The sequence below is a fragment of the Schistocerca americana genome, chromosome 8 (assembly GCF_021461395.2).
Source record: "Schistocerca americana isolate TAMUIC-IGC-003095 chromosome 8, iqSchAmer2.1, whole genome shotgun sequence".
NCBI lineage: Eukaryota > Metazoa > Arthropoda > Insecta > Orthoptera > Acrididae > Schistocerca > Schistocerca americana.
The window spans coordinates 330,525,320-330,539,038 of record NC_060126.1 but is presented as its reverse complement, the minus strand read 5'-3'; the positions used below and the strand labels follow the sequence as shown (position 1 = coordinate 330,539,038).

The window sequence follows — 13,719 nt, the reverse complement described above, 5'->3', positions numbered from 1 at the left end:
AGAATCTGTAAATGATCATCTTTGCTCCTGTTTATTGCTGCTTGTTTGAAGTGTGTTGCTTATGTCCTACTGAAGTTTGTTGCCCGAGTGCTACAGTTATTTGTAATTTTAGGTGTTCATTAGTGTATAAAAACAGGGGGTACTAAGTTTACAAACAAAGCAGTCCACACTTTAGAGAAAATCTGTTCACCAGGTCTTCAGAGATGATTCAGATCTCTGAGTTATCAGTGATACTGTTTCTAGTGGATCCTAAACCCTTCCTGTAAGAGTTCCTCATTCAGTTACTTTCAGGCAATCTACACCATCACACTGTTTACATTTTGCCAGTGCCTTTATCAAAGAAGTTGCTTGGATGATCAACAACTGATTATGAAATTACATCACAACACCCTCCCCCCTCGCCCAAATTTAGCCCATTAGATGGTTTAAATGTAGAATTCTACTATAGACAGATATAATTTATTTTAAGCAATTGTATATTCAGTTACCAAAATATGACAAGAAGCAGCTTGAAGCTGAACACTTCAGAAATATTATGATACACATTTTAATATGACTCAAATCTTAATTCACAACTTATTGCAAGTTGTACTTTTCAGAAATTAGGTACACACATTTCCTTAAGTTTATAGAGCACTGCACTACATTTTTCTGTAACTTGCAATTGTCTATATCTATCTAGTAGCCCTAAACATTACAGCAGGTTTGATTTTATTACAGAGAAATAACATTTTTAATTAGCAAAAATATTCTAAAAATTAAATGATACAATGTAATTATTTTTATTTTGTTAAATATACTTAATGTGCAGAATTAAATAGGTCTAGCATCTCAGCCAATATGGTATACATACACAGTAAAAATTTGGTATCCTTCACATGTATATTATTGGATTAAATGGGACCTTAATTTGGAAAAAGCATTTTAAATAATCAGTTTTAATTACCATTTTCATAATTACCAAAGGTGTTATATTGTTCAAAATACTCGCAGACTGCTTAGAAAGTATTCTGCACAAACTGTGATACAGTACAAAAATGTAAAACATATACAAAAGAAGAAACTATGAGGCCGAAAAAGGATGCCGTGTCCTTAACTGAAGGGGGACAATTTAATGATAAACACCATCAGCCATAATAAGAAGCAAAATTCTGAGAAAGTTTAAATCAAGGCAAACAGGAGAGTCATTTCAAACTGTTGGTGTCCTGTCAGGGACAGACTACATTTATAATACTTTGTAAATTACTTGACATATAGACAGCTTGTTGACACAGTAAATAATGCTAATAAATGAATTGCTGTGCTATATATAAAATCAAAGATGAGGTGACTTACCGAACGAAAGCGCTGGCAGGTCGATAGACACACAAACAAACACAAACATACAAACAAAATTCAAGCTTTCGCAACAAACTGTTGCCTCATCAGGAAAGAGGGAAGGAGAGGGGAAGACGAAAGGAAGTGGGTTTTAAGGGAGAGGGTAAGGAGTCATTCCAATCCCGGGAGCGGAAAGACTTACCTTAGGGAGAAAAAAGGACAGGTATACACTCGCACACATGCACATATCCATCCACACATACAGACACAAGCAGACATATTTAAAGACAAAGAGTTTGGGCAGAGATGTCAGTCGAGGCAGAAGTGTAGAGGCAAAGAAGTTGTTGAAAGACAGGTGAGGTATGAGTGGCGGCAACTTGAAATTAGCGGAGATTGAGGCCTGGCGGATGACGAGAAGAGAGGATATACTGAAGGGCAGGTTCCCATCTCCGGAGTTCGGATAGGTTGGTGTTGGTGGGAAGTATCCCGATAACCCGGACGGTGTAACACTGTGCCAAGATGTGCTGGCTGTGCACCAAGGCATGTTTAGCCACAGGGTGATCCTCATTACCAACAAACACTGTCTGCCTGTGTCCCTTCATGCGAATGGACAGTTTGTTGCTGGTCATTCCCGCATAGAATGCATCACAGTGTAGGCAGGTCAGTTGGTAAATCACGTGGGTGCTTTCACACGTGGCTCTGCCTTTGATCGTGTACACCTTCCGGGTTACAGGACTGGAGTAGGTGGTGGTGGGAGGGTGCATGGGACAGGTTTTGCATCGGGGGCGGTTACAAGGATAGGAGCCAGAGGGTAGGGAAGGTGGTTTGGGGATTTCATCGGGATGAACTAACAGGTTACGAAGGTTAGGTGGACGGCGGAAAGACACTCTTGGCGGAGTGGGGAGGATTTCATGAAGGATGGATCTCATTTCAGGGCAGGATTTGAGGAAGTCGTATCCCTGCTGGAGAGCCACATTCAGAGTCTGGTCCAGTCCCGGAAAGTATCCTGTCACAAGTGGGGCACTTTTGTGTTTTTTCTGTGGGGGATTCTGGGTTTGAGGGGACGAGGAAGTGGCTCTGGTTATTTGCTTCTGTACCAGGTCGGGAGGGTAGTTGCGGGATGCGAAAGCTGTTTTCAGGTTGTTGGTGTACTGATTCAGAGATTCCGGACTGGAGCAGATTCATTTGCCACGAAGACCTAGGCTGTAGGGAAGGGACCGTTTGATGTGGAATGGGTGGCAGCTGTCATAATGGAGGTACTGTTGCTTGTTGGTGGGTTTGATGTGGACGGACGTGTGAAGTTGGCCATTGGACAGGTGGAGGTCAACGTCAAGGAAAGTGGCATGGGATTTGGAATAGGACCAGGTGAATCTGATGGAACCAAAGGAGTTGAGGTTGGAGAGGAAATTCTGGAGTTCTTCTTCACTGTGAGTCCAGATCATAAAGATGTCATCAATAAATCTGTACCAAACTTTGGGTTGGCAGACTTGGGTAACCAAGAAGGCTTCCTCTAAGAGACCCATGAATAGGTTGGCATACGAGGGGGCCATCCTGGTACCCATGGCTGTTCCCTTTAATTGTTGGTATGTCTGGCCTTCAAAAGTGAAGAAGTTGTGGGTCAGGATGAAGCTGGCTAAGGTAATGAGGAAAGAGGTTTTAGGTAGGGTGGTAGGTGATCGGCGTGAAAGGAAATGCTCCATCGCAGCGAGGCCCTGGACGTGCGGAATATTTGTGTATAAGGACGTGGCATCAATGGTTACAAGGATGGTTTCCGGGGGTAACAGATTGGGTAAGGATTCCAGGCGTTCAAGAAAGTGGTTGGTGTCTTTGATGAAGGATGGGAGACTGCATGTAATGGGTTGAAGGTGTTGATCTACGTAGGCAGAGATACGTTCTGTGGGGGCTTGGTAACCAGCTACAATGGGGCGGCCGGGATGATTGGGTTTGTGGATTTTAGGAAGAAGGTAGAAGGTAGGGGTGCGGGGTGTCGGTGGGGTCAGGAGGTTGATGGAGTCAGGTGAAAGGTTTTGCAGGGGGCCTAAGGTTCTGAGGATTCCTTGAAGCTCCGCCTGGACATTGGGAATGGGGTTACCTTGGCAAACTTTGTATGTGGTGTTGTCTGAAAGCTGACACAGTCCCTCAGCCACATACTCCCGACGATCAAGTACCACGGTTGTGGAACCCTTGTCCGCCGGAAGAATGACGATGGATCGGTCAGCCTTCAGATCACGGATAGCCTGGGCTTCAGCAGTGGTGATGTTGGGTGTAGGATTAAGGTTTTTTAAGAAGGATTGAGATGCAAGGCTGGAAGTCAGAAATTCCTGGAAGGTTTGGAGAGGGTGATTTTGAGGAAGAGGAGGTGGGTCCCGCTGTGACGGAGGACGGAACTGTTCCAGGCAGGGTTCAATTTGGATGGTGTCTTGAGAAGTCGGATCATTAGGAGTAGGATTACGATCATTTTTCTTCGTGGCAAAGTGATACTTCCAGCAGAGAGTACGGGTGTAGGACAGTAAATCTTTGACGAGGGCTGTTTGGTTGAATCTGGGAGTGGGGCTGAAGGTGAGGCCTTTGGATAGGACAGAGGTTTCAGGTTGGGAGAGAGATTTGGAGGAAAGGTTAACTACTGAATTAGGGTGTTGTGTTTCCAGATTGTGTTGATCGAAATTTTGAGGTTTTGGAGGGAGTGGAGCTGGAAGTGGGAGATTGAGTGGATGGGAGAGACTGGGTTTGTGTGCAATGAGAGGAGGTGGAGGTTTGCTGGAAAGGTTGTAAAGAGTGAGTGAGTTGCCTTTCCGGAGGTGGGAAACCAGGAGATTGGATAGTTTTTTGAGGTGGAGGGTGGCATGCTGTTCTAATTTACGGCTGGCCTGTAGGAGGATGCTCTGAACAGCCGGTGTGGATGTGCGAGAGGAAAGATTAAGGACTTTTATTAAGGATAGGAGTTGATGGGTGTGTTCATTGGCTGAGTTGATGTGTAGGTGGAGGATTAGGTGGGTGAGGCCAATGGATTGTTCAGTTTGGAACTAGTATAGGGACTGATGGAAGGAAGGGTTGCAGCCAGAGATGGGAACTTTAAGTGTGAGGCCTTTGGGGGTGATGCCAAATGTCAGACAAGCCTGAGAAAATAGAATATGAGAGTGTAATCTGGCTAGGGCGAAGGCATGTTTGCGGAGGGAATGTAAATAAAACTTAATGGGGTCGTTGTGGGGGTGTTGTGAGGGTGACATGGTATTAGAAGGTGGAAAGTGTAACATGAGGTGAAATGAAAATGAAAATAAAAATATATGGGAAGAGATAAAGGTGAACCGGAAAGTAACTGGAGATCTGGAATGAAAAAAGGCGAAAAGGTGTTGGTTACAGCTGGGCTATGTTGGACTTGGGTTGGTAGACAACGATGTGCATAAAGGTTAGGTGGTTGTGTTGCCGCCAAAGCACGTTAAAGGACGGAGAAATTCGGGAAAATTTCGAAAAAACTGCGTGTAGTATATTAAAAGGAGTGGTATTGTGGTGGCAGATTATGAAAATGAGGCTAACAATTGTCTGACGAAGAAATAATGACGTTAAAACCTCTGTGGGAAGCGGCTAAAAATTTTAAGTGATGTGGGAAAAACGGAAATGTAAATAAAGCGAAAGTTATTAGAACTGGCCAAAATGGTTGTTTAAAAGGTGAAAGGAGCTGTTTGTGAACTAGAAACGGTGGATATTATAGCGGCGGTAGTGCTGAAAGCGGCAAAAACAAATTTTTGGTTATGGTTTGGAAGTGGGTTACGTATTATTGAGTATATATATAGGCGGGATAAAATAGTATAGCAGATAGCTGTGCTATGATATATTTGAGCAGATGATGGTTGAATGTTGAAGGCAAAGACAAAAAGTGAAAATTGTTTTTGCCCAAACACTTATTTTAATACTTTACAATGATTTTTTTTTATAGTGTAGTAGTTTGTTATACCCCTGAAGACTTTTTCAAACAACTTGTCAACATTTCTGGGCATAAGGAATGGAATGTAAATAGGCTAAACAATTATGGAAAGTACAGATTGCTACTCAACGTGAAGGTGACACTTTGAGTTGCAGACAGGCACAACAAAAAGACTACTACATAGTGAGCTTTTGGAGAAAGCAGTCCTCAGAAAAGAAAGGCTCACACGCACACAAGAAGGCAGGCACACATCACACACACATGACCACAGGGTATGGGTGGGGGAAGAGATGAGTGCTGACTGGCGTAGCAAGCAGGGTCTAGAAAGTGACAGGACAAAGCTGTGTCAGGTGCAGTGTTGGGAGGCTGTGTGTGTGTGTGTGTGTGTGTGTGTGTGTGTGTGTGTGTGTGCGCGTGGGTGTGTACGCGCGCAGGGGAAAAGACTGATGGGTGCTTGGCAGAGACTAGAACACAATGAGGGTGATGGGCCATGAATTGGGACATGATAGGACAGAGAGGGCGGAAACAGTTGGGTGCTCGGGTGTGGGCTGAGACTGGGATAATTTTGGGAGCGAAGAATGTGTTGTATGGATAACTCGTATCTGCACAGTTCAAAAAATCTGGTGGCGGAGGGGAGGATCCAGATGGCCTAGGTTTCACAGAAGTCACTGAAGTCAAGTACATTATGTTCAGCTGCATGTTGCACCACAGGGCACCCCGCTTCGTCATCGGTCACAGTTTGGCAGTGTCACTTAATCATGTTGGACAGCTGGCTGGTAGTCACATCAATATAAGAAGTTGTGCAATGATTGCAGCAAAGCTGGTATTTATGATACAACTGCTTTCACAAGTGGTTCAGCCTCAGAGGGGGGAGGGAGGGGAGGATTAGCCTGCGACATGAATGGAATAGGAAATGCAAGGTGGGTGGATTAGGCAGGTTTATCACCTAGTTCTTCCACAGGGATATGAGTCCTGTGGGAATGGACTGGGATTGGCATAGGGATGGACTAGGATGTTGTGGAGGTTGGGTGCATGACGGACAGCACTTTAGGAGGGCTGGAAAGAATCTTGGATACGATATCTCTCATTTCAGATCATGATGAAGGATAATCAAAGCCTTGACGAAGGATGTGGTTCATTTGTTCCACCCAGGTGGTACTGGGTAATGAACGGGGCACTCCTTTGTAGCTGGTTCTTGGGGTGATGATGGGAGGATTGGGGGTGTGTGGAAATGTGGCATGAAAAATCTTTTTGTGGACTAGGTCTGGGAGGTGGCACATTTCTACTATGATGGCCTCTGTGAGACCTTCAGCATACTGGGCAATGGTGTTCTTGTTACTGCAGATATGCCATCCCCAGGTGACCAGGCTGTAAGGGATGGATTTTTTGGTGTGGAAGGGATGGTAGTTGTCAAAATACAGGTAATGTTGGTGGTTGCTGCATTTAATGTGGACAGAAGTCTGGATGGAACCATCAGAGAGGAGGAGGTCAACATCCAGGAAACTGGAATCCTAGGTTCAAAAGGACCAGGTGAAGCAGATGGGAGAGAAGGTATTGAAGTTGTGAAGGAATGAGGAAGTGTCTTGGCCCTGAGTCCAGATCATAAAGGTATCATCAATGAAGCTAAACCAGACCAGGGATTTGGAGTTGTGAGAGGCTGTGAAGGCTTCCCCTCGAGGATCCATAAAGAGATTGGCATAAGAGTGTGCCTTTTGGATGCCCATGGCTGTGCTGTGGATTTGTTTCTATACCATCTCTTCAAAGGGGGAGTAGTTGTGTATTACAGTAAAATTAACAAGGTGTGTGAGGTATGAGGACGTAGGTTTGGAGTCTGAAGGATGCTGTGAAAGATAGAGTTCAATAGCGGAAAGAATATGAGCACAAGGGATTTTTGTGTATAAGGAAGGTGTGTCAAGCAGGGATATAGGAGGTAAAGGGGTGGGGATGTAGTTGAGTATTTGAAGGAAATGGTTAGTATCTTTGATGTGGGATGCCACACATTGGGCAATTGGTTGGAGGTGTTGGTCAATGAGGGACGAAATTCTTTTACTGGGAGCACACAGCTGCCAACCTTGAGAAGTGGCTGTCAGTAATCAAATGGCAAATATGGAAGCAGGCTCATGGGAACTCGCTCGGAAAATTTTAGTGTGGGGGGCGCTTAGATTTTAAAGTCCCATCGAAATACAGGTCATTTAGAGACAGAGCCAAAGCTTGGATTGTATCCAGGATGGGGAAGGAGATCAGGAAACAGCCGTACTCTTTTGAAGAAACCATCTCGGTATTTGTCAGGAGTGATTTAGTAGGAAAATTTTAAAATTATAACTGTGTTTTAAGCCTTTAAACTCTGAATTTCAGACACTTACTGGTCCTAAATGAAGAAGGTTTTCCAGCAATTAAAACTACTGTAAATGAAAAAAATCAGGTTAAACAGAAAAAGTTAGAACGTAAGGGTGTTTTAGAAACATTTCTCTAATTTAAAAATACTACAAAATCATCACAAACACATCTTTCAAATTATTAATTAAAAGGAAAGTAAAACATGTAAACAAAATCCACTTACATCATGAAATGAGAAGCCTATCTTCTGTGTTTTATACAAAAATATTTACAAGTCTTTCTATCCACAGCTTCTTCTTCCTGGATCTACCTTTACTTGTGTAATACAGAGTCTTCACAGCTGACAAGATAACTTTCTCTTGAATGATAAATCTTGTTGCACTCTTCACAGCCTAAACCTGATTCTTTGAAAAATTAATTTGGTAACACGCTCTTTCTGAAGATAAATGGTTCATTCTACTGATAATCAAAGCACTCAAGGTTCCTATATTGATACTAGATTGAAATTCAGTGCTGTACAGTTTCTTAACAACACTAAAAACTCTCTCACAGGCAGCACTACTATGAGGAATAAGCAGTAATGCAAGCATAAGCTTGCTCAGTGATGGATACTTTTTAATGCCTGATGCATCACACGTAGCAGATACCTTGTACCAAGCAGTATTAGCTCTTTTCTTCCCCCATCCCAAACTCATCAAACAGGTATCTTGAAAACTCCAATTCTAATATGTGTTTTTTGCAGTTACTTAGCACATCAGGAAATAGCTCATTCAAATTTACAACTATGATAAAGATTTTCTTTTTCTAGGTCCAATACCCGTAACTTCTAAGATTATTAAGAAGTCATTGCGCAGAGGGAATTTTCCTTTGATGTACACATATGAGTTGGTGAAAAATCTTCTGACATCATAATATTTTGTAACAACAGATTTTTCAAGCTTGGTATGAAGAATGTAGCTTCTAGTGTTTGCATCAATGATAATATCTTCATCCCCTTTGTGATATTTAATTAATTAATTAATTTTTTTTGAAAGTTCAGTTGCAGCAGACTACCAGAAGTAGGTACTGCAGAAGGATTAATAAATCTCTCAATCAAATCTGTAAATAAGTTATTTAGGATACTATGAAGTCTGTGGATTACTGGACCTTCCTTCCGAAGGAATAAATTTGCTTTGGTAAACAACAAAGAGGATTTACTCTAGAAAAGATGATACAGCTTAGTTACAGTATCATCTATAATACGGAGCACTCTAGATAAGTGGGAATTGTTCACACTTTTAGAAGCTTCCTGTTGAAAAATTTTCCAAGAGCCACTGTTCAATATCATTTCTACTGATTGGAGCAGAGAGAGCCACCTTGTACAAATACACTTTGGTACTTTATGGGGTCTAGTGTCATATATATTTTGACAAAGTTTAAATGTAGACTCTCTTTTCAAACTCTTTTGGAGAAAGTCCATTACAAATTCTTCAACATCAAAATATTGTAGGATTTTTGCACTTTATGTGCAGCTAAATGAAGCAGGTAGCAGGAACAAGACTGAATTCTTATGTGTGGTTGAACTTTCTTCAAAAAAGCAGAAACTCCTATTTCATGTCCCACTGTTGTATCTGCATTATCACGTGCACATGAAATGGAATTTTTCCAGGGAACTCCTTTTCTTAGCAGTTTGACACTCAAGAGATTAAAAATTTTTTCGCCTTTACGTCTTAAGAAAGGACAACTATACACAGCCTCAAAACAGATCCTCACCAAAATCAACCGACCTGCAGACAAAGGTTTCACCAGTGTCGTTATGAATTGCAGTGACCACCTGGCGGAAGGCCTCTGCCAATTGTCTGACAATCCATGTCACAGGATTCATTATTTCTATTCCTCACGTTGCTTGATTTTTTATTTATTTATAATCCCTCCTTTCATTTAAATCATCTGTGTTATTTTGTCCATAGCATAACAAGAATTCATGTTTTAAATGTTAGTATAATGATTAAGTCCTTGTCTATAAATGTTTGTACAATGTTTAAAATCCCAAAAAATATACACCTTGTAATGATAAATACATTTCTGACACAATTTCACAGCCAAAATTACATTTTAACCAGTTAACTGAATAAAAATAATGATCAAAGGCATTTCAATAAAGCTTGGAGGACAATAAATTTTAAAGCACCTGACAAAATTCGAACTCACAAAATTCTGTACATCAGGTACCTAACTTAAATCACAATGCCACAACACTGCTCTGTGTACTTTCATCATTGTAGGGCACTAGAATATCACATGAAATTCCAAATTTTTTTTCATCAGTTACAGGGGCCCACCAAGTTAAATTTGCCACAGGTTATGATACCTGAGACCTTAACCCTTTCGTGGTTGATGGGTCATATATGTCCCACTAACTTTGAGTGCCAGTTCGAGTGTCGGGATATATGTTACCCAGCTCTGCACGGTGATGCCATCTAGGGACGACTGTACTGAACCTAAGAAAAAAATCGGGACTGCACTGCAAAGGCAATAGAGAAGCGGTGACTACTTTTGTTGACTGGTGTGTATATATGGCCACTGCAACACCACTTATTTGTGTCACTCTTCAGTTTTCATCATTTCTCACTTTCCAGCGATGTCCGGCGTAAGTAATTCATCTTATTATTAACTTAATAATCATCTTTTAGTACAAATACAGTGTGGAATGTACTTCTCAGCGACTGTACTATCTTATAATCAAAATAAAATTAGTGGGACACATGTGTCCCAGCAGACATTATTTGTAAAGTTATTTAACGGTTTGAAATAGGAAGAGGGGATCAATGCCCACTTTCTTCCCAGCAAAGAGAGGAGTCTCTAGTGTGCCAGATGATGTCCGGCTCGTGAACGTAGGCAAACATGTACCGAAAGACAGTGGCACTAGGAATCGATGCACATTCTGCAGCACAAACTCTAAAGAGAAGAGAACAAAAGTTGTTTGCACTGTTTGTGGTGTACCACTCTGTGCCACACCGTGTTTTTCCAAGTTTCATGGCATGTAAAGTTTTGTAAGTATTGATCATGTATCATGAAAACTGAAATGTAATGAATATTTTTTACACTGGCTCTACACAAATAAAAAGATTACATGCATGTATAATTTGTAGTTATTTTATTCTCTGCAAAATCCTGTTTATGGCTAAAAACAATAAAATTACAAAATCAGTCAGTCAGCAGAAAAGGTATCTTGCACTGGTTCATGGGACATGTGTGTCCCACTTCCTGTTGTGAAAAAATGGAGAACTTGAAAAATTTTTGGTGGTGAAAATATAATAATGGGACTGAAAAGAAACTGTTATCACCTTAATATTTCAAAAATCTGTAAAAAATGAATTTTATCCATGACAGGGTTAACCCACATCACCACATAGGCGGTTTCACAAATGCGATCCCACTCCTTGGGACCTCTCTTTGTTAGTAATAAATAATATCTGTTACATAGTAAAAAATGTTAAAGACAGAAACAGTGACAAAGATACCACATAGTACTACAGTAAAATTCGTAATAATTTACTATGGCATTAATCACCTTAGAGAAGAAGCCACGTGCTCTGTGTGTGCTGAGGAGGCAGTATGCAAGTGGAAGACAGATTGGTGCTCCCTCTGGCATGACACGTCGACAGTAGCCAAATGTTCTTGATCCATCCTCTGCTGTAATAACCAAAGAGTACATCTGATCCTCATTCTGAGAGGCTGGTGCTGGGGGCCACTCAAGAGCATCAGGGAAACATAAATGCTCCAGCATAGGTGGTACTTCAACCTGCACAGAAAAAGTTGAGTTGCCATTATATTCACGACTTCTTATACCTTAAAATAGGTCTAGGAGAGCACATACAGGATTACAAGGAAACAAAGAGCAATCTGATACAAAACAGAAAACACTTATTGTTGGGATTTTGTAACAACTACCAATGTAAACACAAATATAATTGCTGTAATCTGTAAGAGGATTGTTTCCTGTCAAATCAACACAGGGTCTATACCTCACCATCTCAGATTTTCCTGAAACTTGGCACAGTTGTACTATTGATATAGCCTTGGAAAATATGAAATTTTACCGAGATATGTCAAACTTGTTTCTGAATTACAGAGCTGTAAAGTTATCATAAATGGGCCCAAAAACAGGGAACAGCAGTTTTTAGAATTGCTGTAGAAGCTTTCCTACTTGAGCTACAGACCTTGAACAAATACCATTTAACATTATTTCTCTCATCCTTTCCTATGGTACACAATGATACATAGGTTAATTTAATTTTCTTACTTTAATTTTCTCAAAAAATACTTATTTTAAAATTACAAAATTTATTCTATGTGTAGCTAATATTGTTGTAAATCCCAGGCCAAAATATATATTTAGGATGACAATTTCTTCATAAAAAAAGAGGAAGGAAGAAGAAGAGTGAAGCTCTACTTCCAACAATTCATCTGTGTACCCATGTTCCTGAGTGTATGTATTCCGAGTTGGATGCATGTAACACACTGATCAGCCAGAATATTATGACCATCTATCTAACAGCCAGTATGTCCACCTTTGGCATGGGTAACAGCAGTGATGCATCATGGCACGGAAGCAATGAGGCCTTGGTAGGTCACTGGAGGAAGTTGGCACCAACCTTCACACACAAGTTGCCTAGTTCCCATAAATTCCAGGGAAGGGGGCGATGAGCTCTGACGCCATGTTCAATCACATCCCAGATATGTTCAAAAAGGTTCAGATCTGGCGAATTGGGGGGTGGGGGGCAGCACATCAATTGGAAATCGCCACTGTGTTCCTTGAACCACTTCATCACAATAATACTCCTGGCCTTGTAATATGGCGCAGTATCTTGTTGAAAAATGCCGCTGCCATTGGGAAACAGGATTGTCATGAAGGGGTGTACGAGGTCTGCAACCAGTGTTTGATACTCCTTAGCCACCTTGGTGCCTTGCATGAACTCTACTGGACCCATGGACGCCCATGTGAAAGTTCCCCAGAGCAAAAAGGAGCTGCCACCAGCTGTCTGAGCATAAAGGTGCCAGTGCCAACTGTCTCCCTCCCACAGTATAGGTGTCAAGGAGCTTTCCCCTGGGAGTCAGTGGATTAGCGACATCCCATTGGCATGATGAAAAAGATGTCACGATTCATCAGACCACGCAATGCTCTGTCACTGCATCAATGTCCAGTACCAATGGTCACGTGACCATTTCAGTCATAGTTGCTGATGTCGTGGTGTTAACACTGGCACATGGAGGGGTTGTTGGCTGCGGAGGCTCACTGCTATGAGGGTTCAGTGCATTGTGTGTTCACACACTTGTACTCTGCCCAGCATTAACGTCTGATGTCAGTTCCACCAGAGCTTGCTGCCTGTCCTGTTTTACCAGTCTGCACAGCCAACAATGTCCAACATCTGTAATAAAGGGTGGCCACCCAATCCCCACGATGTCTGGATGTGGTTCCACCCTGATTTCACCATGTATTGAAGACACTCATCACAGCGCTCCTCGAACATCTGACAAGTCGTGTAGTTTGCGAAATGCTCATTCCAAGCCTCGGGGCCATCACAATTTGCCCTCGGTCAAACTAAGGCAGATCGTGTCTCTTTCCGATTCTACACACAGACAGCACGCTCACTGACACAGCGTGCGGCACAGGAACTTCCTTATTTGAAACGCACAGCACACGGCGACTGTTACTCATTGTTGCGCAGGTTTCAGTGCAATCAAAAGAGCGAGACTTAACCTTTTTTTAAAGGTTAATTTATTAGCGATCATGCAGTGGGCAAGACGGGAGCGCCCATTTGCCACTTTGGTCTGCTTTTCGAATGGACATTAGGTCATCAGAACTCTGCGTGCATTCAGGAAACAGTTCAACATCTCACCTGCAGGTCGTGTTGCTGATGGGAAATCAATTTTTATGTGTCTAGACACCTTTATGGATACTGGAAGTACGCAGAAAAAGAAACCAGGACCTTCAAGAACCACCAGAACGCCTGAAAACATCGAGAGGGTAAGGATGTAGATTTTGAATTCCCCCAAGCGATCTGTATGCAAACATGCGGCTCCCCTTGCAATTTCTGAACGTACAGTGAGACGAATTCTTCATGAAGAGTTGAAATTTCATCCGTATAAACTGTCAGTGG

At 41.9% G+C, this 13,719-nt stretch overlaps 1 protein-coding gene across 1 annotated transcript in view; it reads right to left on the bottom strand.

The window, feature by feature from the left end:
• LOC124544732 overlaps positions 1–13,719 on the bottom strand; it is a 121,800-nt gene that overhangs the window by 43,321 nt on the left and 64,760 nt on the right. Inside the window, exon 5 of the mRNA XM_047123384.1 lies at positions 11,130–11,360. Within this exon, the coding sequence (XP_046979340.1) occupies positions 11,130–11,360 (231 nt within the window). The remainder of the gene's footprint in view (positions 1–11,129; positions 11,361–13,719) is intronic.